This window comes from Budorcas taxicolor, chromosome 14 (assembly GCF_023091745.1).
Source record: "Budorcas taxicolor isolate Tak-1 chromosome 14, Takin1.1, whole genome shotgun sequence".
Taxonomy (NCBI): domain Eukaryota; kingdom Metazoa; phylum Chordata; class Mammalia; order Artiodactyla; family Bovidae; genus Budorcas; species Budorcas taxicolor.
In genome coordinates, this window is record NC_068923.1 from 73,289,631 (window position 1) to 73,317,189 (window position 27,559).

General features: G+C 40.4%; 1 protein-coding gene across 1 annotated transcript in view; it reads left to right on the forward strand.

The window, feature by feature from the left end:
* The window catches only part of DPYS (dihydropyrimidinase), a 97,855-nt gene that overhangs the window by 37,659 nt on the left and 32,637 nt on the right, over positions 1–27,559 (forward strand). Inside the window, exons 5-7 of the mRNA XM_052651666.1 lie at positions 12,100–12,256; positions 13,059–13,200; positions 16,240–16,382. Of these exons, the coding sequence (XP_052507626.1) occupies positions 12,100–12,256; positions 13,059–13,200; positions 16,240–16,382 (442 nt within the window). The remainder of the gene's footprint in view (positions 1–12,099; positions 12,257–13,058; positions 13,201–16,239; positions 16,383–27,559) is intronic.

Consider the following 27,559-nt stretch of genomic DNA (forward strand, 5'->3'; position numbering starts at 1 on the left):
GCCTGATGGGGGCCTCTGTCTTCCTCTTCGCCATGTGAAGGAGCCATTTCCACCTCACACAGCTCTTTCTCCCCTGTCTCCTTTTCCCGTACTTCTCCAGGCAGCCTGGGGAAAATGGTTGGCTCAGGGCTTGAAAGAAGGAAGACGAAATAAATACTGTATTCATAAGAAAAGAAGATCTTAGTACCAGCCATTTCTGGTTGCTTTTCTTCTGCCATATATAATTTCGGTATTAACAAACACAGCACTTAAAAAAGAACCTTTACTTCAATTTTATTAATCATTATAGCTTTAGATTTTGCCACCAGGTGGCGCTGTTGCTAGCTCTAGGAAATTGGTTTTCTCTATTTTCTGGTAAGTGATGTATCATATCCCTTAGCTTGTCTGTGAGGTCTGTAATATAAGAATATGATTTAAGAAACAGCAAAATCAGCAGAAATGGTCAATCTTAACCCACAAGCAATCTATGATTTTGACCATTCTGTCAGGAAACAGTTTCTGGATCCTGAGTATTTATTTTGATTTGAGATAGAATTCCATTAGCCACAGAATAAGTCTAGGAAAGACTTTAGAACGTAAATCATAGGTAGAAAATTATTAAAATTAATTATGAATATCTTAATATTACTTTAAATGTAATATTGTATTTTGAATATGTAAACCATTTACCTGGTCCAAAAGTCAAAGTGACACATTAAAAGATGTATTCTCAGAGAAGTCTTGCTTCCTTCCTAGCTGCTTCATCCCACAGCCCATAGTTAATTATTGCATTACTTTATTTCTGGGCTACCCTTGCAGTGTTTTTTTTTTTTTTTTTAAGAACATATGTTTCTTATTTTTCTTTCTCTCCTACTTGAAAGGTAAAATAACATAGTGTTCCCTAATATATCCCATACTTAATTATTTCATTAATTTACTTCTGGGCTACCCTTGTAGAGTGTTTTTTTTTTTTTTTGAAAAAAGAACATATATGTCTCATTTTTCTTTCTCTCCTACTTGAAAGGTAAAATACACAGTGTTCTCTATCTTGTTTTTTCCTATTTGAAAATATGTCCTAAAGGTCAGCTCATGTTAGATATAGAGAGCTTCCTCATTCTTTTTTACAGGTGCAAAGCCTGACACTGTATTTTTCTACTAGTCTCTAATGATGGATATTTGAGCTGTTTCTGATTTTTAGCTGTTACAGATAAAACCACAGTGATGGCCTTATGCATATGTTATTTCATATATGTGGAAGGTGTAGTGGTCTTCTGTTACTGCTATAACGCATGATAGCAAGCATAATGGCTTGCAACAATATAAATTTATTATCGTATAGTTCTGGAGGGTGGAAGTCTGGAATAGGTAACAATGGCTGAAACCAAGGTGTCAGAGGGCTGTGTTCCTTCTGGAGGCTCCAGGGGGAATGCTCTTCCTTCTCTAGCTTCTAGAGACCAGCTACTTTCCTTGGTTCCTGTCTCCCTTCCTCTTCTTCACAGCCAGCTGTGGTGGGTGGAGAACATTCCTTTGTTCTGATCTCTCTTTAAGGATCCTTGGATTATATGGAATCCACCTGTTTAATCCAGGATACTCTTCCTCTCTGAAGATCTTTAAGGTCTTTGAAGTCTCTCTTGCTATGTAGGTAACATACTCACAGGTGGCAGAGATTAGGTCATGGACATCTTTGGGGCATCGTTATTCTATCTTCCACAACAGGGTAGCCTCACTAGAAACAGGACTGCTAGTTCAAATACTTTTTGGACATTGCTAAAAAGTCCCTTAGCATTGGACATCCCTTTGCAAGGTGGTTATAAGTATGAAATACTTAAAATCTCAACCCAAATGCTCTAGTTGGGTCAGACGTACTATAATAATGCTTGTGAAGTTATTCCAGCATGCAATTGTTAGGGGCAGCAGAGGTCCAGAATAAACTAGCATGCGAGATTATTCCATCGCTGGCACGTAACCTCTCACAGGTGACCAATCAGTGTCAGACCATTCACATGGTGACCACGTCAGCCAACCCGAGGGCAGGTCCATGGGGAGTACAGAGTGACAGGAGCTGGTGGGCACAGTGGCCCTTTTACAGTAGATTCGTTTACTCCGTCCTCATTATCTCACATAATTTCTGAATGTAAAAGAGCAATGTGCATCTATCCATCATTATCTTGCTTGAAAAAGGAATGATTCAGCCTTCCAGATTTGTAATATGAAGATTTCCTATCAGTGAATCCTTTTGCAAGCCCATTCGGTGATCCAGGGCCTTGCCACTCAGAGTGTGGTCCCTGGAAGACAACACTGACATCCCCTGAGAGCTCGTCAGAGATGCAGATCCTTGAACCTCAGGCCAGGTGCACTGAGCTGGAATGCGGCCTTACAGCCAGAACCCCAGGTGACTCACGTGCATACTAAATGTGCGAATCATTGCTCCCGGAGGCACAAACGAGGTCCAGTTATTAATTGTCTCTATTGTAGTTGCCTAGAAATACAACACTCTCATTATGTTGGATTTTACTGTTCTATTGCCAACTATATACCCAGAAGATAGCAACCTGAGCGTTAACGATTATAACAACCAACTTTGTTTGTTGAGTGCTTGATATGTACTTGGCACATATTTCAATATATCTTGTTTCACGTTTTATTTATATCATCTCATTAATACACTCTAACATACGTTATCTTTTCAAATTGTCATAACAATGCTTCAGGCAAAATTTTATCACTGTTTTGTGATTGATGAAATTGAGGATCGGGAAAGTTTGGTAAATTAAGCCCAAGTTCACTTTACTAGTAAGTGCTAAAGCTGGGATTCAAGTCTGTTCAACCCTAAAGTCCACATTTTTTATTACTCTTTACTCTGTTCAAGAAGAAATTGGGTTACAGTGTTGGGAAATGCAGATGTCAAGTTTGTATTTCATTGGTTTTGCTTATTGGCCTTACATTTTTTAGAAACATATTTAAAATGTTATTATCATTCTGTTATGTATCATTGTTAAAAGAAAAAAATGCCAGAAATGGAAATGATGAAGACTGTATTAAGAGGTAAGCATTCTCTCTCTCAGCTCAGCCTTGGAACTAGAAATTTTTAACCATATCCATTTTTTGTTGTTGTTGTTGGTTTCCTCCAAAATCCTAAGCCCTAAATTTTGTAAGTAGTGACTTAAAAATTTTTGACAGTATCACTCGACTCTAAGTGGTGAAAAAAGAGCAGTCTAACGTACATAAATCTAACCCTCCTGAGTTTTGTTAGTAGTAAATGTCACTTCAAATAATATTACTTAAATTTATGTGTTTTGGCTAATTTTTGTGTGTGTGGGATCTCTTTGTTATCTACTAGGTTGAAAAGAAACTGAGAGGCCCAGTATTATCCCCTCTGTCTCCTCCTGACTTCTGTCATTCCGTTATTATCTTTACGTGGATGGGAGTGCCAGCATTTGTAGCTGGCTCTATAATTGGGCTTCCCAGGTGGTGCTAGTGGGAAAGGAGCTGCCTGCCAGGGCTGGAGACGTGAGAGACGTAGGTTCGATCCCTGGGTTGGAAAGATCCCCTGGAGGAGGGCATGGCAACCCACTCCAGTATTCTTGCCTGGAGAATCCCCATGGACAGAGGAGCCTGGTGGGCTGCAGGCCATGGGGTTGCTAAGAGCTAGACAAGACTCGGACACGACTGAGCAACTTTACTTTCACTTTTCACTTTCATGCATTGGAAAAGGAAATGGTAGCCCACTCCAGTGTTCTTGCCTGAAGAATCCCATGGACAGAGGAGCCTGGCAGGCTATGGCCATGGGGTTGCTATGAGCTAGACAAGACTGAACACTTAACACTTTTTCCTGGATTATCTCTGTTTCTTACTGAGTCAGTTTTTCAGTGTGTGTGTGTGTGTGTGTGTGTGTGTGTGTGTGTGTGGTATTTTTTAAACATCTTGGCCCTTCTTTTTCTGTTGTTTGTTTTTTCTTCAAGCGTCCGGTGATCCTGGGCTGTCCGTGTTCATGACTGGACAGTGCAGGGGATAGAGCAGGGAGCTGGTGTGGGCTTCCTCCACTGTTGAGCCAACTCTGCCCCCAGATGAGAGCGCCGGCAATGAGACTCTGGGCTTTGCGAGTGTAAATGGGGCATGGGCACTGGTGAGCTTCGGTTTCAGGTGTTGGGGCTTCACTCTGTGGCATCAGCACCACCTTAGGAAGCTTAGTTCGCTGGACAGAGGTGGGGACGGGGGCCAACTGCCCCATCTCATCCCCTGTCCCACACTCACTGCCCTCCCTACCCCAGGAAGAATGTCCATCACAACCCTTCTGCCCCTCTGAGTTCAGCTGTTGCCGCCACTGCTTCCTGTTATAAGCACTGCAGACCCATCTGCTCTCTGACTTCCTACAGGCTGACTCCGGTCAGCCACGGCCCCTCTTTTGTTCCCAGCACAGCTCTGGATTTTGTTCATCTGTTGTGCATCTTCACCAGCGTTTGATGTGAGCTGGAAAGGAAGAGAGGGGAATACATGTTCAGTGGATCAACTTCCATTCAAAGCCTGACAGTTCCCTTTGTTCATACCTTGATCTTTCCCTTTAGGGTTCAGCACCTGCAGTAAAGAGTGAGAAGCCAGTTGTAGGGGAAAGAATGGAGCTTCCCTGTGCGCGCCACTGAAAGCTTGAGTTGCCTTTGACAGTTTGCAAGGAATTTCAGTTTCGTGTTTATTTCAAGTCTCAGTTAATCCAAGTTGAGCAACTAGGTCTAGGCTAGTTCCCATCCACTAGTGCAAAAATGAAGCAAGGGGGTCAGAAGGCTGCCCCTAGAGTGTTATCCTTTTCTTCCAGAAGTTGCTCTATACCTCCAGTAAAAAGTTGGGTGAACCAGCTGAAATTGTACCTCGTATGGAAGTTCCCATCTGCCTACTCTCAGATCTCTTTCATTCACTGTTCACTGTTTGTCTAAATGGTACATGTGTCAGTATATGTCATTTGCTTCAATGACAGAGGTACTTTTTACTTTGGTTTGAGTAGCTTTGGTTATCCATGTTCCTTTTTTTTTTGGCCACATATTGACATATGGGGTTATTAATAGTGTTTAAAAATTATTGCTCACCTCTCCTCCCCACCTCCCAGTAGAACATGGATGCACATGAATTCAGTATTTTTCTGGTGCTTTGCTTAGAATGCTGGTGATTTCTCTCTGCAACTTACTTGATGCTCTCTTTGGTGTATATCTGTTATAATTTGTTTACCAATTAATGACTGAAATTTTTAATACTAATTTCTCTATATAACTTGTTTCAATTTGTCTTAATAAAGCTTAATTCTGTTTTATATCCATATTCATGTCTTTTGGGTATAAATATGACTCTCACTTGAACTTTTTAATAAAATGTTTTGTTTATACTTCATAAAAAATGAAGTTATTGGATGCCTAATATATGCTTGACACTGCTCTCGGCATTGAATTTGCAAAGATGATTAAGGTAATTTTGATTCTCAAGCAGCTTACAATGAACTGGGCTACTTTATGGTTGAGTTTTTCTGTTGTTCGTTTGATTTTGGTTTGACATTTGTAGAAAGCTTTATTTTTCAGGCTTATTGCTGTAAAATACAAACTTCTCTTCCAGGGAGGTTTAGATGTCCTATTTTCCATTTTATTTAAACTCTACCTTCCCCTCCTCACGTATTCCTCTTGTGTTTGGTACTAAGGTGGAGAAAGGGCCACACAGAGGCCTCTCTCTGCCTGTGTGTTCATGCTGCCTCCTGCTTTTTGGTGCTGAGTAGAGTGAATCAAATCTCACTTACACAAGTACAATGAGCTGATGCTTGGTAACCGGTACTTTTCCTAAGAAAAATGGATGTGTGCCTGAGTCAAAATGGATTTGAATCTCAGACTTCCTTTATTCTTTCCTGTGCATGAACATCTGAACCCTCCTTGTCCTTAAATTTAGAACATGGTGATTTACCTTATGTCTAATTGCAAACCAATTCAAGACTGCCCAGTTTAAAACACTTAAAAAAAAAAAAAAAAGAAGAGAGAGAGAACTGACCGTAAGAAAACTAATGTTTGCTGCTGCAATAAAGTACCACAGACTGGGTGGCTTAAACAACAGAAACTGATTTCCTTACCATTCTGGGGGCTAGAAGTTTAAGACCTGCGGGTTGGTGATGTCAGTCCTTTCTGCGGCCACTGAAGGAAGGATGTTCCAGACCTCTCTCCTTGGCTTGTAATGCTTGCCTCTTCCCTGTGTCTTCACGTTGCATTCCCTCAGTGTGTGTCTGTGGCCATATTTCCTCTTCTCACAGAAACCCCAGTCTTATTAAATGAGTGCTCACTTCTAATGACCTCATTTTAACTTGATTAGCTCTTTAAAGCATCATTATCTCCAAATAGAGTCACATTCTGAGATACAGGGGGTTAGGACTTTAACATGTGGATTTTGACAAGGGACACAATTCAGCTCATAATAAGAAGTGATTCCAGGATCCCAGGAAGATGCCAAGTACTTTCGTATATGTTAATTTATTTGATCCTCACCAAACTGCCACACTAGAGGGACACTACAATCCCATTTTGCAGATGAGCAAAACTGAGACCAAGAGCAATGACTCATCTTGCACAAGGTCACCAACTAAAATGAACAAAATCAGAATTTGAATCTAAATCTGTGTGATATACTTTATTATGCCCCTTCTATGTATTATCCTTCTCAATTATTTTTTTTTCCTTTATAAGTGTAATGTTTTGAATCTGAAGTCCAGTAAGGTTCTACTCTGTCTTTCAAGCTGGGACAAATTTTTTTCATGAAAGTGTTTGGTCTTCTGTTTGGTAACCAATGCTTCTGCTCTTGGGCACCTATGCCAGCTTTTCTGCATCTTTCAACCTTTTCTAAAAGATGCCGTGACTTGATTAAATGCAGCTCCCAAATGTAGACAAGATGTTAACATCTGCTTTCTCACTTTCATTTAATAAACAGTGATTTTATTAAGATTGTCTGGCCAGGGATGGGGGCAGTTTGGGTTGATCTGACATGTTTCATTATTTAGAAATCTTAAGAATCTCTCAGAGAGCAGAACTCCTTCAACTGGGAGATTGCATCATAAGTGCAGATTCTTTGTTGGTTTTGAGCCAAAGGATGGAGAAAGAAGGAGAGAACATGCATGGGGAGGCAGGGTACAACATACTGTGAAACTTGCTGAGACAGTGGGAGGACATTAGTGATGGAGATGTACTATATCCCAAGGGTTGCTGAAACCATCTGGTCTTGAATAGAATCAAGAGAGAACAGATCTAAGACTTTTCATTACCAACCTGTTAAGTATAGTAAATCAAACCAGTAAGTGAAATTGGAAAATCGCTTAACCAAGTCCACAGATCTGATGGTTGACTTTTGAAAATATATGCTCTTTACCAAGAAATGAAAAATAATACTTTCCTTACTAACATAGTGCCTATGTGTGGTATGTTATTAGTGTACTCAGTTCAGTTCAGTCGCTCAGTCATGTCCGACTCTGCGACCCCATGAATCGCAGCACGCCAGGCCTCCCTGTCCATCACTAACTCCCGGAGTTCACTCAGACTCACGTCCATCGAGTCAGTGATGCCATCCAGCCATCTCATCCTCGGTCATCCCCTTCTCCTCCTGCCCCCAATCCCTCCCAGCATCAGAGTCTTTTCCAATGAGTCAACTCTTAGCATGAGGTGGCCAAAGTACTGGAGTTTCAGCTTTAGCATCATTCCTTCCAAAGAAATCCCAGGGCTGATTTCCTTCAGAATGGACTGGTTGGATCTCCTTGCAGTCCAAGGGACTCTCAAAGTCTTCTCCGACACCACAGTTCAAAAGCATCAATTCTTCGGCGCTCAGCTTTCTTCACAGTCCAACTCTCACATCCATACATGACTACTGGAAAAACCATAGCCTTGACTAGATGAACCTTAGTCAGCAAAGTAATGTCTCTGCTTTTGAATGTGCTGTCTAGGTTGCTCATAACTTTTCTTCCAAGGAGTGTCTTTTAGTTTCATAGCTGCAGTCACCATCTGCAGTGATTTTGGAGCCCCCCAAAATAAAGTCTGACACTGTTTTTACTGTTTCCCCATCTATTTCCCATGAAGTGATGGGACCAGATGCCATGATCTTCATTTTCTGAATGTTGAGCTTTAAGCCAACTTTTTCACTCTCCTCTTTCACTTTCATCAACAGGCTTTTTAGTTCCTCCTCACTTTCTGCCATAAGGGTGGTGTCATCTGCATATCTGAGGTTATTGATATTTCTCCCGGCAATCTTGATTCCAGCTTGTGCTTCTTCCAGCCCAGCGTTTCTCATGATGTACTCTGCATAGAAGTTAAATAAGCAGGGTGACAATATACAGCCTTGACGTACTCCTTTTCCTATTTGGAACCAGTCTGTTGTTCCATGTCCAGTTCTAACTGTTGCTTCCTGACCTGCATATAGGTTTCTCAAGAGGCAGGTCAGGTGGTCTGGTATTCCCACCTCTTTCAGAATTTTCCACAGTTTCTTGTGATCCACACAGTCAAAGGCTTTGGCATATTAGTATACTAGGGTTCCATAATTCTCATGTACCACTTACTCCTGTGTCTTGGACAAATTAGTCTTATCAGGGGGTCAGTTTTTTTTTCTTTCAGTTTTTGTGTGGTCTATTTTTAAAGTCTTTATTAAATTTGTTACAATATTACTTCTGCTTTATGTTTTGGGTTTTTGGCCATGACTCATATGGGATCTTAGCTTCCTGACCAAGGATCAAACCTGTACCCCCTGCACTGGAAAGCAAAGCCTTAACCATTGGGCTTCCAGCAAAGTCCTGAATGTGTTTCTTTATCTGTCAAACCAGTGTTTGGGTTTCCATGAAGGTCAAATAAGATATATGATCTTGAAGCTACATCTGCAAACTCCAGAGAGCACTACATAAGTTATATTTTTTATTACTACTTTATCTTTGGCCCCCAAATAACAGAACCCACCATTATGCTGAATTATCTAGTTTAATTTTTCAACTTATAAATTACCTAGGCCCCTTGTTTTCTTTTCACTGCTTTCCTGCTGGTTAGTCTTGTAAAAGTGTCTTAGAACCATTGTGAAATACAGGGAAGAGTAATTAGGAATTTTTACTTTTTAAAATTATTTAAAGATACTTAATGGGGAGTCAGTTGAAAATAGCCCTATTATTGGAGAGTTTGTTAAGTGGCATATCACATTTTAAAGGTGCTAAGCCCTGCCAAGGAAATTGCCTGTCATCTGGTTTCAAAACAACCCTGGCAGACTCCTGGTAGATGCTGACACTTTTAATTTTTCCAGAGAGCTATTAAAATTGTAGAACTTTTGGAACTATATTCCCATACCACCTTGATGGGCCAAATGATTGAATAGAACATGTGATAAGAATCTTTCCTCTGTGATGAAGCACCATGAAAAATCCTGAGTTGGCAACTTGTTAAGTTTGCAGATCAAGTATCTGAGTTTCTCATTGTCTAAACTATCTGTTAAGAGTTCTCTTGGACTAAGAAGGTCTCTTTGCACCTGCAAATAAAATGCCATGTCTGTCCTGTTTTCTCTCCAATAAATAGTGCATTACCTCTTAGTTTGGGGCTTTCCCAGTGGCTCAGCAGTAAAGAATCTGCTTGCAGTGCAGTGCAGGAGACACAGGGGATTTGGGTTCGATCCCTGGTTCAGGAAGGTCCCCTGGAGAAGGGAATGGCAACCCACTCCAGTATTTTTGCCTGGAGAATTCCATGTACAGAGGAGCCTGGCAGGCTACAGTCCATGGGGTTGTGAGAGTCAGACACGACTTAGTGGCTAAACAACAGAAAGTTCTCAGAGGATACATTTCATTGACTGTGGTTTGATACTGGGTTAGTTAAGAGGCAAAGTTGGTTAGGCTTCAAGCAGCTTTGCTTTCAGGGTTTTTCAAATTCCTAGGCTCACTGGAAGAAAATGGCTTGTTTGGGAGAGAAATGACCTGTGCTACATTCCAATTCAGCACGAATCAGGCAGCTGGTGGCTATCCACTGTCAGGACTCTCTGTGGAAATCAGTGGATTTCAGTTGTATATCAGGATTTTAACTAAGGTCTCGCATCTGGTTAACCAGAGTGAAGTAACTGGGGCGCCAGCCTCTCTCTTCTGTGTATTCTCCTTCAAGACATCTTGGATGTGATCAGGTGGATGCCAGCGAATCTATTATAGTGCTGACAAATGCTAATCAGAGATAGGCTCCTGATTTTAAATTTAAATTCAGTACATGCTATTAACTTTTCTAACATTGTGTGCTTTTGATAGTCTCATTTGCATGATTTTATAAATATGCATTTCTGGCTACAATTTTATTATCTGAGTGTTCTTTTATTTAACGTAAGATTTTAGAGGAGGTTTTTGTACCTTAAGAGTGCGGAAAGATGATCAATCTATTTGTGGTTGGGCTCTAATGTTGTCATTATCATCAGAGTAGCATAGTGCAGAGATTAGGATTGATGGAATCAAAATGCCTGGATTCAGATCCTACTTCCTCCCCCCACTTGTGTTGAGTTGCAATTTAACTGTACAGAAGTTGTTTAACCCTATAAGCCTTAGCCTTGCCTTTTGAAATGTATTTATTTATTGAAATATAGTTGATTTACAATGTTGTGTTAGTTCCAGGTGTACAACAAAGTAACTTAGTCATGCATACATATATACAGTATATATATATATTCTTTTTCAGATTCTTTTCCCTTCTAGGTTATTTTAAAATATTAAATATAGATCCCTCTGTTATACAGTAGGTTCTTGGTGTTTATGTATTTTTTATATATACTGGGTTGGCCAAAATTTTCATTCGGGTTTTTCCATAAGATGTTGGGAAAAACCTGAATGAATCTTTTGGCTAACCCAATGGGAGTGTGTATTTGTTAATCCTAAACTCCTAATGTATGCCTCTCTTGGTAACCCATACGTTTTCTGTGTCTGTGGATCTATTTCTGTTTTGTAAATAAGTTCGTTTGTATCTTTTTTCTTAAGAGTCCGCACAGAAGCAATATGATACGGTATCTGTCTTTCTCTGTCTGGTTGACTGCACTTAGTATGATCATCTCCAGGTCCATCCATGTTTCTACAAATGTCGTTATGTCATTCTTTCCTATGGCTGAGTAATGTTCCATTGTGTGTATGCACCACATCTTCTTTCTTCTTTCGTTTGTTGGTGGACATTTCTATTGCTGCTATGCTTCAGCTGTCGTTAATATCGCTGCAGTGAATATTGGAATGCATGTATCCTTCTCAGTTATGCTAAGTCGCTTCAGTCGTGTCCGACTCTGTGCAACCCCATAGACGGCAGCCCACCAGGCTCCCCCGCCACTGGGATTCTCCAGGCAAGAACGCTGGAGTGGGTTGCCATTTCCTTCTCCAATGAATGAAAGTGAAGTCCCTCAGTCATGTCCAACTCTTAGCAACCCCATGGACTGCAGCCTACCAGGCCCCTCCGCCCATGGCATTTTCCAGGCAAGAGTACTGGAGCGGGGTGCCATTGCCTTCTCCAATTATAGTTTTCTCTAAATATATGCCCAAGGCTCTTCCTTTAATGGAGATAATAATAGCATTTTCCAGATAGGGTTTTTGAGAAGATTCCATTAAAATGGCATATATATATCAGCCAGCTTTTGCTATGTTATGCTCCAGTAACAAATTAACCTAAAACGTCAATATCTCACAGCAGCAGAGATCTGTTTTTCATTCATCCATCATCAGTTGGCTCTGCCCTGCTCCATATTCTCTTCATTCTGAGACACACCACCAGTGGAAGAAGCAGCTTCCACTGGTCTCATGACAGAGGCAAGACTCATTGTGGCTTTAATAGCTTCTGCCCGGAAGCAGCACGTGGCATTTCTGTTCATATTTAATTGGCCAAAGGAAGTCATGAGGCCAAGCCTAGTATCAGTGAGTGGGTGCAGTCATCTACCACAAGCTGCAATGCACATTGACTGGGCCGTAGTAAAGGCTCAATAAATAGGAGATTTTAGTTTTCAATCTAGAGCCACTGGAGAGGTGAGAGACAAAGGTACATGATGGTTTAGCTAGGACAGAGAGACTGATACTTAGGTGTTTGTCAGTCAGCTCTCTTAAGAGCAAATGGAGGTGCTGATCACTTTCTTTGAACTTTCCAGGGAAGGTGGTCTATGGAGAACCCATCGCAGCAGGTCTCGGCACAGATGGCACCCACCACTGGGACAGAGAATGGCTCCATGCCGCCCATCACGTTATGGGTCCACCCCTGCGACCGGACCCTTCAACGCCTGACTTCCTCATGAATCTGTTGGCTAAGTAATCAATTAGCAGATGACTGTGAAATGTTTTGCCAAATTAAGATGTTTTTCAAGTCTCAAAATGTGAAGGATTTGAGTGTAGGAGAGTGTGTGCTACCATCTGGACCTTCCATTGACCTCCCAGTCTTCTGTTCTTGACCTGACAGGCCCTGGGGACCAAAAAGTATTGGCTTAATTACATTATGATGTTGTGTCCAAACCTCTCCTGACCACAGCGAAATCAGATCATTTTTCCTGAAGTTTTCTCTGCTTTGATTTTTTTGGTTGTCTTTTCTGTCTCTTGTTGCTTAGGGCCGGGTCTCTTCTGTATGCCCTATTTTTATCAGACAGAATATTCTTGAATATTTTCCGTGCTGATATAACCCAGGAACTGGATACGCCTGTAGTAGAGATACAAAAGATGGTGATCTAGGGAAGGGCCACAGGTAAAAGGCAAAATCCTGCCCTCAGAGCAGGTTATCCCCATGAAAGACCATTCGGACCATTTACAGATGCTTTTTGGCATGGGGGGGTGGTGCATTATGATCATTTTTGTTGATGAATACACCATTCGTGGACATTTTGACATTCCCCATTCACAGATACTCAGATCCGAGCTAACAAAGAGCTTTTCACAATAGACTGTATAAGAGTTCACTTGCCACTTCCTTCCAGCCTTGACAAGCTGCACATTCTCCATTGCGGTTTTCTGAGTTTCAGTTGAGAATGGGGTCAGGAGACCAGGGAAAGGTACGGTGGTTTCCTCCTGACATTTTCTATCTCCTCACCCACCTCGGCTCTCATGTGTATCTCTTTTACAGCGATGACCTAACCACCACAGGGTCTGACAACTGTACTTTCAACAGCTGCCAGAAAGCTCTTGGGAAGGATGATTTTACCAAGATTCCCAATGGAGTGAATGGTGTGGAGGACCGGATGTCGATAATATGGGAAAAAGGCGTGGTGAGTGTCATGGAATTCAGTTTGTTTTGCTGAATTCTTCAACGAGGATCTGGTCTATTTTAGGACCAAAGTTCCAGAAGCCTTCATGAGAAGCTTCTTGATTGTTTTCACAGAAGTGGCCACTGGGAATACTGCCACATCACCACCACCATGCCATCTCCCAAGATACTAACGAAAAGTACTTTTCTTCTCTGCATAGTTTAGAGGGTGCTTTGTGCCATGGTGCAGACATCAGAGTATAAGTTTATATTGGGTACCAAGAGGATTATTCTTGAAGTCTTTGAAATGTAATAGCCCTTCTATCTGATTTCCAAGTTTGTGAATCCCAGTTCCTCATGTGTCACTGATATAAACACTTGGAATGATTGAAAAGACATGATGATTTTTATTACGTTTGTACCCCTTTTTCATATAAAAATGTAGATGTCCCTTTTAAAGAACTTTTGAATATTATGGTTAAAAAGCTACTGTATGAGGTTCACATAAATCATAAATCCAAAGCACAGAGATTTTCTTTTAATTTCACAGTTTAAAAGTTAAGGAAATGCCAATCCACTCCAGCACTCTTGCCTGGAAAATCCCATAGACGGAGGAGCCTGATAGGCTACAGTCCATGGGGTCGCAAAGAGTCAGATATGACTGAGCGACGTCACTTTCACTTTCACTACCTGAGGATGAAGAATAATCAAATGGCTAAATGTTCATACATGAGCCTATCCAGGCAGCTGACGAGTGTAGTCGTAAAGATCAGCAGTGAAGACTTGCTGGGTAGGACCTGAGGTCTCCATTGTCATGCCATTCTCATCTATCTCTCAGAACCCCTCCCTTTAATGATGTAATAATCACATCTCTGGACTTCCTTGGTGATCTAGTTGTTAAGACTCTGAGCTTCTGATATAGGAGGTATGGGTTCAATCCCTGGTCAGGGAACTAAGATTCCACATGCAGTATGATGCAGCCAAAAAAATTTTTAAAAAGAAAAGGAATAATCACATCTACACCCAGAATCCCTTGCACATACCACTCATTGAGAGCCCTAATTTTTTTTTTTAACCAGGTCTTGTCAATTTTATTTCCAAATGCCTCCTTATTTACACCTTCATCTCTACCATTCTGCTTGGCATCCCTTGTCTTGTTTGGACCATTGTGGTAGTCTCACAGCTGGTGTCCCTGCCTCCACTCTGGCTTGCTACCATCTACCCTATACTCTAGGACCATCATTGTGTTTCAGACACCAGGGTATACTCATGCTACTTTCTTCCCTAAAACCCTTTCATTTTCTACATTACTTCTTGGATGATATTTAAACAATTCATTCACATGTAAGGGTCTTCAGAGCATCTCTCCGGCCCTGTCTTCTGCCCTTTGTCTTCTCCACGCCCTTTCACTTCTCCTCTAATCATCCCATATGGCTTTCCTTCTCGTTCTCTTTGCTTAGACCTTGATAACAACAGTCCAACCTTTCATTTTGAACTTATGTTAACTACAATGAGTAACTTCATTACAGCAGATTTTTATAATATATAAACTATATTAGTTAGTTAGTTCAGTCACTCAGTCATGTCTGACTCTTTGCGACCCCATGAATTGCAGCATGCCAGGCCTCACCGACTCCCAGAGTCCACCCAAACCCATGTCCATCGAGTCGGTGATGCCATCCAACCATCTTATCCTCTGTCATCCCCTTCTCCTCCTGCTCCCAATCCCTCCCAGCATCAGAGTCTTTTCCAATGAGTCAACTCTTTGCATGAGGTGGCCAAAGGACTGGAGTTTCAGCTTTAGCATCATTCCTTCCAAAGAAATCCCAGGGCTGATCTCCTTCAGAATGGACTGGTTGGATCTCTTTGCAGTCCGAGGGACTCTCAAGAGTCTTCTCCAACACCACAGTTCAAAAGCATCAATTCTTCGGTGCTCAGCCTTCTTCACAGTCCAACTCTCACATCCATACATGACTACTGGAAAAACCATAGCCTTGACTAGACGGCAAGTAAAGTAATGTCTTTGCTTTAGAATATGCTGTTTAGGTGGGTCATAACTTTCCTTCCAAAGTAAGCGTCTTTTAATTTCATGGCTGCAGTCACCATCTGCAGTGATTTTGGAGCCCCCCAAAATAAAGTCTCTCACTGTTTCCACTTTTTCCCCATCTATTTCCCATGAAGTGATGGGACCAGATGCTGTGATCTTTAAGTGTATAAGTGGATCTAAAGTGATTGGAGATTTCTTCATAACATACAGGAACCTATGTTATTTTCTGAAATTTTAGGATGGTTTATTTATGGGAATGTTACCTTCAGGATGTGGTTCCTAAAGTTTTTTTTTTTTCTTTTTAGGCCAAGATCCTTTGATAATTAAATAGACCGTAAGGATGCTCTTGCCATATAAGTGTGTATAGGGATAAACTCTCAACATTAAAAAAAAATCATTTAGAAGGATCACATCCCATTGAAGTTTATCCATATTAAAATCTCTTGCAGCAGACTGTTCATGACTGTTGGTTCATGTAGATTTTAGTAGAGCAAAAACTGAACCTCTTGGTTGATATTTCTTTTTTTAAGTGTTGTCACCTGATTTATAGGCCTATCTTATTTTAACTCTATAGTATTCTATATAATATCTACATGATTATCTTATAAATCTTATCTATAAATCTTAGGTCTGCAATAAATAATCCAGATCATAAATGTAGTAGGTGGTGGAAGTAAAAAGAATTGGAAGTACTATTACTGACATTTAGCCCTTTTCTCTGTGATTCTGGGAAGAATGGGAAAAATCTGAGCAGGTGTTTTGTTAAGCTGATAGGTTTTTGAAAAGTTACTTTCAGGCTTCCATATTTAACCACATTCATCCCCATCATTATCACTATGATTGTTTAAGATTTATCAGTATTCACAGACGTGTTTGGCCTCACAGTATACAAAATTAGGTGTGGTTCTATTTGGTTCTAAGAGATACAAGTCTACTTTTATTGATAGGAGATTTTTAGTCTTTTATGATTTATCAGAAAAAGAAATGTATTTTCTTCCTTGAATTGTTTTATAGCACAGTGGCAAAATGGATGAAAACCAGTTTGTGGCAGTTACCAGCACAAATGCAGCGAAAATCTTTAACCTCTATCCAAGAAAAGGAAGAATAGCTGTGGGCTCAGATGCTGACATTGTGATTTGGGACCCAAAAGCCACAAGGTAAGCCTAAGTTTTTGTATTACTTGGCTTCTCCATGAAGAAAAAGCACTAACTTGCAAAGAAATCATTCATTGGCCTTAATCAGCCATTTCTTCTTAGGTGATTTATTTAGGCAGGCTCAGGTATTATAAGCACAGGGTACAGATTTGACTGTACAAACATTCTTTTGTTCTCCTTGGCATAGAAGATGCAAAAGTTGTGTTGCTTGTCTTCTGTGGAAATGCATACATGTATAAAACCAATATGACTTTCCCAGTTCAGTGCTTGGCAAGCGCCTGAGTTCACGGGGAGGAAAGGTACAGAGCAATGAAGAAAAAGAAAGGCTTAGTTTAAAAAGAGTTGCATTGAAAACTCAAAATAATTATAGCCTTTTTCAAGCTTTCAGATAGAAAAATTCCAGCACAAAGGATGTCACTTTTAGTCCTCCACATTTTCCAGCTGAGTGCATCTTGAGCCTGTCGTTCCCAGTAGACTCCAGCTTTTTGTTTCCAATTTCCATAATTCTATGTTAGTGTTGCAGGTTTGGCCAATTCTACCAACTCAGAAAAGCATTCAGTAGAGGCTGAAGCTTTGTTCATTTCTCCTGATAGGATGTTGATGCAGATGACATCTGCATCCCGGTCGTGTTTTTCATAAACTCTGAAGCTGCTAATAGAGAAAACCCCACATACTTTAACATTGCATGTGTGTGTGCACAAGTGAGTGTCAATGCACATGTGTATGTGTAAATGGGGATAGGTAAGACCATCTACTATTACCAAAGAGACGTTTGTTTAAAGGTGTTATGTGGTGGTAAACAAAAGTCTATGCGAACAGACCCTGTTTTATTGGGCTTCAGACACCGTGTGTTTAACTGATTGAGGGATCGTGGCAAACCTGCTTGGAGCAAGTCTGTTGGCTCCATTTTCCCAACAGTATTTGCTCAGTTTGTGTCTCTGCATCGTATTTTGGTAATTCTTGCAATATTTCAAACTTTTTCATTATTATTATATCGGTTATGGTGATCAGTGATCTTTGATGTAACTGTTGTAATTGTTTGGGGATGAACTGAGCCCATGCAAGACAATGAGCTTGACACATGCTATGTGTGTTCTCACTACTCTTCTCAATGGCCGTTCGCTTATATCTTCCCCACTTCTTGTACCTCCCATTCCCTGTAACACAACAGCATTGAAATTAAGCCAGTTAATAACCCTATAGCAGCCTCTAAGTGTTCAAGGAAAGGGAACAATTTCATGTCTCTCACTTTAAATCAGAAGCTCAAAATCATTAAGCTTTGTGAGGAAGGCATGCTGAAAGCTGAGATAGGCTGAAAGAGAGGCCTCATGCATCAAACAGCTGGCCAAGTGGTGAATGCAAAGAAAAAGTTCCTGAAGGAAATTAAGAGTGCTCCTCCAGTGAACACATGAGTGATGAGAAAGTGAAACAGCCTTGTTGCTGATATGAAGAACGTTTTAGTGGTCTGGATAGATGATCAGACCAGCCATAACAGTCCCTTAAACCAAAGCCTAATCCAGAGCTTTACCTCTCTTCAATTCTCTGAAGTCTGAGAGACGTGAGGAAACTGCAGAAGAATATTCATGGTTTGAAGTTAGCAATGATTTGTTCATGAGGTTTCAGGAAAGAAGTCATCTCCATCACATAAAATTGCAAGGTGAGGCAGCAAGTGCTGACGTAGAAACTGCAGCAAGTTATCCAGAGAATCTAGCAAAAATATTTCGTGAAGGTGGCTACACCCCACAACAGATTGTCAATGTAAATGAAAATGCATTATATATTCCTAATATCAGAAGAAGATACTGCCTAGGACTTTCATAGCTAGTGAGAAGTCAATGCCTGACTTCAAAGCTACAAAGGACAGGCTGACTCTTTTGTTAGGGGCTAATGCAGTTGGTGACTTTAAGTAAAAGCCAGTGCTCATTTACCATTCTGAAAGTCTTAGGACCCTTAAAAATTATGCTAAACCTACTCTGCTTCTACTCTGTAAATGGACCAACAAAGTCTGGATGACAGTACATCTGTTTGCTGAGAATTTTAAGTCCACTCATGAGACCTGCTTCTCAGGAAAAAAAAAAAGTCCTTTTGAAATATGACTGTACCTGGTGACCCAAAACCTCTGATGGAGACTCATGTTGTTTTCATGCCTGCTAATCCAACATCCATTCTGCAGCTCATGGATCAGGAATAATTCCAACTTTCAAGTCTTATTGTTTAAGCAATACATTTGGGGAGACTACAGTTGCCCTAGATAGTGATCCCTCTGATGGATCCGGAAAGTCGGATGAAAACCTCTTGGAAAGGATTCACCATTCTAGATGCTGTTAAGAACATTTGTGATTCATGGGAAGTGGTCAAAATATCAACATTCACAAGCATTGGGAAGAAGTTGATTCCAACCCTCATGGATGACTTTGAGGGAATCAAGACTTCAGAGGAGAAAGTAACTGTACATGTGGTGGAAATAGCAAGAGAACTCGAATTTGAAGCCTGAGGTTATGAATTAATTGCTGGAATCTCATGATAAAATTTCATGGATGGAAAGTAGTTTCCCATGAGCAAGCAAAGAGAGTGGTTTCTTGAGATGAAGTTACTATGAAGGTGTTGAAATGACAACAAAGGATTTACAATATTCTGTAAGCTTAGTTGACAAAGCAGAGGCCAGGTTTGAGAGGATTGACTTCAATTTTGAAAAAAGTTCTGCTGTAGGTAAAATGTAATAAAACAGTATTGCATGCTGCGGAGAAATTTTTTTTTTCATGAAAGGAAGAGCCAATCATTGCAGCAGACTTTATTGTTGCCTTATTTTAAGACAATTTCCAGACTTCTCTTGTGGTCCAGTGATTAAGAATCCAATGCAGGGGACACGTTCCATACCTGGTCAGGGAAGATACCACATGCCTTGGGGCAGCTAAGCCCATGCACCACAGCTGCTGAAGTCTGCATGCCCTAGAGCCCATGTTCCGCAACAAGAGAAGCCACCACAAGAAGAAGCTCACTTGCCTAGAGAAAGCTTGCACAGAGCAGTGAAGATCCAACACAACCAAAAATAAATAAATAATAATAAAAAAGAAATTGCCACAGCCGCCGAAGCCTTCAGCAACCACCGTCCTGATCAGCCTGCAGCCATCAACATCCAAGCAAGACCCTCCATCAGCCAAAAGATTAGGACTTTGCTGAAGGCTCCGATGATGGCTAGCCTTTTTTAGCAATAGAATAATTTTTTCATTAAGGTATGCATAGTGTTTCTTTAGACATAATGCTATTGCACACTTAATAGACTACAGGACAGGGTGATCATGACTTTTATTTGCCCTGGGGAACCAAAAAATTCATGTGACTTGCTTCATTGTGATAATCGCTTTATTCCAGTGCTCTGGAACCAAACCTGCCCTCTCTCCAAGGTATGCCTGTATTCTTCCAGATTCATTATTCACGGAGTCTCTTCAACCACCTATTCGACCCCATTTCTCACATTCTGCAGTTTTCACATTGCAAAAGATGAATAATGATGGTGCAAAAAATTCTGACTGTGGATTCGAGAAAATTCTTAAAGGTTTGGAGAAGTAAGATATAAGTCAAAGAAATCCAAAGAGAGCTAGAAAATTTCAGTACATCCTGCCAAGTAAAGATAACATTTCTCTGTGTTTCAAAAGGACATTAAAATAAGAAAAGTTTTTTTGTTTTTTAAAGACTCTGAGAGTCAGAGAAATAGAACCCAATAGTTCCTCTGCCTCCCTGGTCACTGCAGGCAAAATAGCTGAGAACACCTAAAAATAAAAAAGTATCGCAAAGAATGACACCAGCCAAACTAGATAAATGTAAAATAACCATAGTAATACATATCTTATTTTTGTGTAACACTTTCTTAGGTTATAAAACGTTTTCACATTTCTTATGTGATTCTAAAAAAAGCCATCTGAAGTAGGCATAATAATTATTATTAATATCTCATTACAAATGAGAGAGTGGACATTCAGAGACCTTAAATGATAAGCCTGGGTCCTGCAGCTTAGCACTGATGACCTAGGACCAGACCTACACAGCAGGCTTTCAGGCTGTACTGGTTTTCATTATGCTTAGCCTTTAGTTATATACAATAAGCAGACATCAAGAGAGAAGACTCAGAACTAGTAATCAAAGGCCAATATGTAACCATTCCCCAAAAGACACATATATAAAAATGCAAATATTTAATTTTCTGTTATCATTACTGTTATAAAGTGAAGGACAGGTATTATATAAGAAATACTAGAGAACTGGTAAAAAAGTGGTAGAGAGAAACTTAAAAGCACAGAGGCTTTTTGGCTTGACCTTAAGTTAGTTTTTTAGGCTAGAAATTAGGGAAATTAAGCAAGTAATATATAGATCTTTAAAAAGAATAAGAACTTAACATCTGGATCATTATAGGCTATTATTCTGAAACAAGTGAATAGGAAAGGAAGAACAAAGAATGTTATAGAAATCAGTAGCTAACACTGGTGAGAGAGTGGTCTAAATTTATATAGTCTAAAATCATGACTCAAAGAGGCATAATCACAGCCTATAAATATCTTCCAAGCAACAATAAATGTGTAAGTAAAGGAAGCGAATTATTCACAACCTTGAGTTCAGGTCGTTTTTCTTTGTCCAGTTGTCTAAGGAAGACAATGCTTTACACCTGAGCTGGCATCGTTCTCAGACATTATGAGAGCCAAGGAGACTCCTAAGGCTGGTACCAACGGGAGACGGATATCCAGGGGAAGGGTTAAGGAGAAGATACACAGGGACTGGCCTGCCAGTGGCTGTCCACATGCCTAGGAATTAGACAGGACAGTCAACACTCCGAGTGTTTTCATTTCTCTCTTGTCTTTGAGGGGCTTCCCTGGTGGCTAGACGGTAAACAATCTGCCTGCAATTTAGGAGACCCCGTTGGATCCCAGGGTTGATGAGGAAAATGGGAAAGATTTTCTTCAGCAAAGATTAAAATGAGAGGAAAAGTGAGGAGAACATTATTTCCTCACACTTTTAACTTACTGCAAGTTATCAATAAAGAATTGTTGAAAGAATGAATGAATGAAGATGAATAAAGGATTTTCTGAGCGACAGAGAAAGAACTGGTTTACAGGTCTTCTTTTTCTTGTGTCCCCTTTATTTTGAGGTTGGGAAGCAATTAGCTTTTTAAGCAACTCTTATAATAGGAAAATAAAATGAAGTTAACAGAGAGCTATCTTCCTGGTTCATTCACGCATTCACTCAGCAAGGAGCAGAGCTGAGAGACAGGCATGAGGGTCAAAGTTATCCAAGAGCCAGGCCCTGCCTTTGGGAAACTGACAGTCTAGGAATGTGTTAAGAATATCACATGCTCAGCAAAAACAAGGCACCACTGAAGTTCAGAGGAAGAAAGATCCTTCTTGTATTAGTGCAGTCATTGGCAAAAGACCTATAGGCCCACCATTAAGAGAGGAGAGAAAGTGACACTTCTAATCCTGGGTGTGTGTTAGTCACTCAGTCATGTCCAACTCTTTGTGACCCCATGGACTGTAGCCTGCCAGGCCAATTCTCCAGGCAAGAATACTGGAATGGGTTGCCATTTCCTTTTCGACCTGATCTTCCTGAACCAGGGATCGAACTCTAGTCTCCCGTGTGGCAGGCAGATTCTTTACCGTCTGAGCCACGAGGGAAGCCCTGACTTGAGAGTCACGGCTAAACATGGAGGTCAGATAAACCAAGGCATGGATAGGAGGGTCTGTCTGGGTAGGGGCAGTTAAGGTTTGGAGTTATAAGGCAGAAAGAACAGGTTCAAGATGTATAAGAGAGAAGAAGGATGAGGAGGCCCTGGGCTGCCTGTCTTCCAGTTTTCGTTTTGTTTATTACAGATAAAGGCAGTTTTAAATAGAGCTCATCTAGTGGGGAAGCATTATTTAATTAAATGAACAAATAGATGTATCTATAGGTTTTTTTCAACATATCCCTTTTTATTTTACATGATTTTATTATTATCTGAAGGCTGGTGATGTGAAAGCTTTCTGTCTAACCACATCATTAGAGACTGGACAGAATTTTCCTTCCAAATTTCCCAAAAGGTTTTAGCAAAAGCAATCGCCCACCTATGCCAAATGAAAGCAATGTGCATTTCACCCAAGAGCCTGAAGGGGGAGCGCACAGCCCACCCTGAACTAGGGGCCCCAACGAGGCCAATCTAGCTGCTGGTTATGCAAGAACAAGCCAGCCCCTGGAGGATGGATGCACTTGCTAATGATTTTTGGCTTCATGGTACATAGATGTTTTCCTTTCTTTTTTTTTAATTCTCATTACTTTTTAATGGCATGTGAGGTAAGCATGCTTGCAACACACTCTGTAACCTTAAAAATGGGTTGCATTAAAGTGACTGAGGGAGATGAGAAAGAAAAGCAGTACACCAAGCTTTTTTTTTCTTTTAAACTTGTAAAAAGCCAGATGATTCCAGAGTGAGGAATCTGACATGTGGTGATGGATGGTGAGACAGGATTGGCAGTGGGAGTCTGTAGAGAAGGTTTGGACATCCTGATGAAAGATTACCTAAGATGTTGCTAGCCTGTAAAAATTTCTGCAAAAATCAAGTCCAATAGCTCTTCTGTGTCATCGCACAATCAAAACAAACTGCATTTTGTGCATATGGAGCATTCACCTTTTTTGGAAGTAAAAAAGAGTCTGCTGTATGCAGCGTGACGGCCCACTGAGCCAGGGTCTATTGCTGTGACAGAGGTATGTGTCCTAACACGTCACAACTTGAGTCAGAGCTTCAAATTTAAGGACACATTGCCAATCCAAATGTTTGGCCCGTTTCTGCAGGATATCTTGGTACTTAGAATCAGGAGGATGAAATCCAGAGTGTGATTTTCATGTGATGTCAAGACAAAATCTTCCAGTATTATGTGGTGAAGACAGAGACCAGTCAAATGGGCCAACTTGTTAAAAACCTTATTAGTGAAGATGGCATGTAAGTTACTTGCAAGCCTATAGCAGTAGCAGTAACTCACGTTCTGGCAATTTAAGACTATCCTATGAGCTTCCGTTCTTCTGTATTCATTAAATAGCACTTAGTTACTATGGCAACTGTCCCTTTTCAGTATTTATGAGCTGCAGGGTATCTCACAGAATCTCAAGCACACAAACACACAGTTAACACATTGTGTACACTGGAACATTTCTTGAAGACTTCTAGGCTGGACTGTGCTTTGCAAAGCAGGCACACTTTGCTCACAGTTATTTGTGTGTATTATTTTTTTTAACTCAATTGTTGCAGATTTTGACCTTGAATATGCCATTCTTGAAGGCATTGTGCTGTCTTTCCTGCCTAATTTCCTTCCTTTTCTCACTGAAGATAGAGATAAATGAATTTAACTATATTCAGAGAAGAGTAATGACTTGCAGCTTATGAAAGTGCCCTCCTGGATCTAGAGAGGGCCTTGTCTGTGAAAGAAAGCAGGATAAGAATGATGGTTTCATCCTTGGGCAGTGGGGATTGTGGAACTTGGGGAAAAACAAGACATAGGGAGTAAGGTGCCCTTTGGTAAATGGTGGTGACTGTGGTTGATTATTATAGCTGTGTTGTCAGTGACTATTTCATGGAAGCTACTGGGCATTTCCCCTAGAAGTTGCACGTTGTGTACCATTTAACTAATTTGTACACTATGATCTTCCTTCTCTAAAGGAGTGTCAGCACGCCCTCATACTAGCATACATTCACAGACACACAAACATAGCTACCGTGTCTCTGCTTGTAAATGCTGGTCAGCCTGAAGGCTCTGCTTTTAATGCCTGTTTCTAAGACTGTTTATAACTCACGCCTCCTCTAGTCCCCAAACCCACACTATCGCAGCACACATCCTGTGGGAGGAGGGAAGAGAGAGCCAAGCCTTGTACCAGATGGGTGATAGGAAACGCGGATGATTTACGCCATGATTTTTCACCGGGTTGCCTTGCAGACGTTCATGGGGGCAGCGTGGCATCCAGTGAAGGTTGTGAGCCTCTGCTTTTGCACAGCTATCCAACCACCCACCACGTAGTAGATTTACCATAGATTTATAGAGCAATTTTGACAATTCTCTGGCAAACGATAGCAAAGTATCTTGAGGAATAAATGACTTTTGCTAATCCACACAAAATCTAGCCTACCTGCTGGGGCAGGAGCAGAACAAGGTTGTAAAGAGAAAGCCTTGGCGGTTCCTTCTCTGTCTGCCACATACTCACTGGGTATGACCTTGGGAATGTTATTTAGTTTTTCTGAATTTCAGTCTCTTTATTTGTAAAATAGGGATGATGATGATGTCTAATCTCATAACATTGCTGTGTTTAAGGTAGTGTACATAAAATACTTGGTATAATAAACCAAATAAAAAACAAACTATTTGAAATGCTCTGTACATAATTACTGTTCATAATTAAATGCTCTGTACATAATTAATGTAGTGCCTGGCATGCAGGAGGTGCTCAGTAGTTGTAGGTAGTCAGTGGCAGTAGATGGTCAATTGATTAAATAAGTGGGAGCTATTGTTAACTATGATTGTGATTCAAAAGCAGACCACACGGTACTAAAATTATATGAAATTATACTAAAATCATGTGAAAGCTCAGTCTCTTGTGTTTCTTACACACCTGCAACTTGCAGCAAAAACGACTAAAATGAAGACACTTAGATTCTTTTGGCTAAGAAAACCTGATTAAATCAGTACTCATGGGCCCCTAGAGCTGACTCCTTTAAGAGATTACTTGCAGTGAAACCATTTCAACAAACCACTAAGATCCACTCTGTGACCTTCAGAAGATATTTGTTTTTAAAAAACTTTTGGACTATGCGTGAGAAAAACTAGCTTGCTGATTACATATGGATAAAATTTTCTCCACTATTTATTCTAGGTTGTTTATTTAAACATGTTCTTATGCAACTGAACATTTCAAGTGGACTAGAAATGATTTCCAAGGACTTCACTACTAATAACTGCAATTTTTTTCAAATTATAAAAGAAAGGCAGCTTAGAAACAGATCACAGTAACCCATTCTATCACTGATGGGTTTGCCTTTGCCAGAGTAAGCACAGTTTATTTTAAGCATTAGGATTTGGGCAAAAAATAAGCACCAAGGGGAGGTGGTTGTATGAAAGGCGTAGTCTTTTCTAACTAAGCACCTGCTCTATTTTTCTTCCTGCCACACATATATCATACATTTTTCTGTCTTTGGCATTTGCCTGTCTTATTTACAGCTATATCCCTAGGTACCAAAACAGTGCCAAGAATACATAGAAGTTCAGTAGTTATTTGCTGATTAACTAAACCAGATATTAATTGTCTTGGACCAGTGAACAAATGTGACTTTAAATTTTTGGTTGGGCCTTGTTTATCTGTTCCTGAAACAGGTTCAAGATCCAGGTTTTACATTTTCCCATCTGAGTTGGAAAAAACAGAAAGATCCCTGGTACTTCTGTCTTCTCCTTCCCCAAGGCAGTGCTTGACAAGGATACATTCCAGAGTCAGCGGCCAGTAGCATTGCCAGACCTAGCCTGGCCATGAATGTGACTTAAGCCAGATTGGATTCTTCTGTGGGTTAAATGATTCTGTGTTTTGGTTACAGACTCACCCCTAATTCTGGTTAGTTATTTTAAAAACATGGGCCCTTGGTTATGGAGGGGTCAGGAGATAGAGTGAAAATGGATGGAAGGAAATTTAATATCAGTACCTGCAAAGAATCCCAGGGGTCCTTGTGTTCTTAAAGCACAGCAAAGAGCCATAGCTTCCTACAAAGACCTTTAGAGACAGCATCAGTAACAATGCATTGTTCTCTGTGGAAGATGATCGCAGTGGAAGTCTATTAGGAGGCAGTGAGTCATTTAGGAAGGCAGTCTTTTTTAATGACCTGAACAAAACACCACCACCCCACCACCACCACCACCACCACACACACACACACACACACACACACACCTTAATGCAAGCTGATTTACCTTTTTTTTTTTTTAAGAGCTGGGGTCTTCAAAGTGTGGTCCCTGGACCAGCAGCATCAGAATCATCTGGGAATTTATTAGAAATGCAGATTCTCAGGTACCTCCTGCGCCTACTGTCTCAGAAACTGCATGTGGAGCCCAGCAACCTGTGTTTTCACAAGCCCTCCGGGGACTTCTGATGCTTAGGTTTGAGCAGCACAGATTCTCATGGTGTATGAGAAGACTGGAACTCAAAATCCAATTAACTCCCCAGAATTCTTTATAGCCCCATTTGATTATTTTAGGGGACTTACTACCTAATCAAACTGCTTAGACTTTCCCGGGATGGTTTTAATTGTTAGAATGTTCTTACTTTGGTTGCATTAAAAACTACCTCCTTCTAGCTCCTAACATGTTTGTCCTCTGAAGCTACAAGGAATGTGTCTACACTCTCAGGTAATAGCCCATTCATTCATTTATTCAGTCAAACATTTGAAGAAAGACATTGGCTCCTATAAGTCATCCCGTCACCAGGTAAGCATCGTCAGATCCCTCAGTGGATCCTGAGGACCATAATTAGCAGAATCCCAACGTCCCTGGCACACCTCTGCTCACTCTTCTCTTGACAGACATCTGTCCATATCCTACAAATATGCAAGTCCCAGAACTGGATCTGACTCTGCTTGTAATACCACCAGAGCAGGAACTTGTGAAGATGACTGATTTTATAACTAAGTAAAGAACTCTTCATTGCCTTTATGACATTTTTCTAGGATATATTGGGGTGGCCAAAAGGTTCATTCGATTTTTTCCATAACATTCTACAGTAAAAGCCAAACTAATCTTTTGGCTGATCCAATACCTTATGAAATTGCTGTTTGTAGATTAAAAATGTGAAATATGTGCAATCGTATGGAGTTTTAATATCTTATCACATTCATTCAGTCAATAATATAGAAACTTGTGTAGGGCCTTCTCTGGTATTAGTATTTATGTTAAGATGATAGGATTATACTGAATGGTTGTTTTTGGTATCACATTCTTAAGTCCACTTGATCAGACAGTAATTTACAATGTCCATAATCCTTCGAAGACACAATATTTAACATAAACAAAAGGTACAAAGAACAATGCAGTGAAACTTGCGTATCAACCTTCCCAAACCCATCTCTCCCCTCCCCCAGTAAACACCTTGAATCCTGGATTTGATGTTTATTGCTTCCATGCATTTCTTTCTAT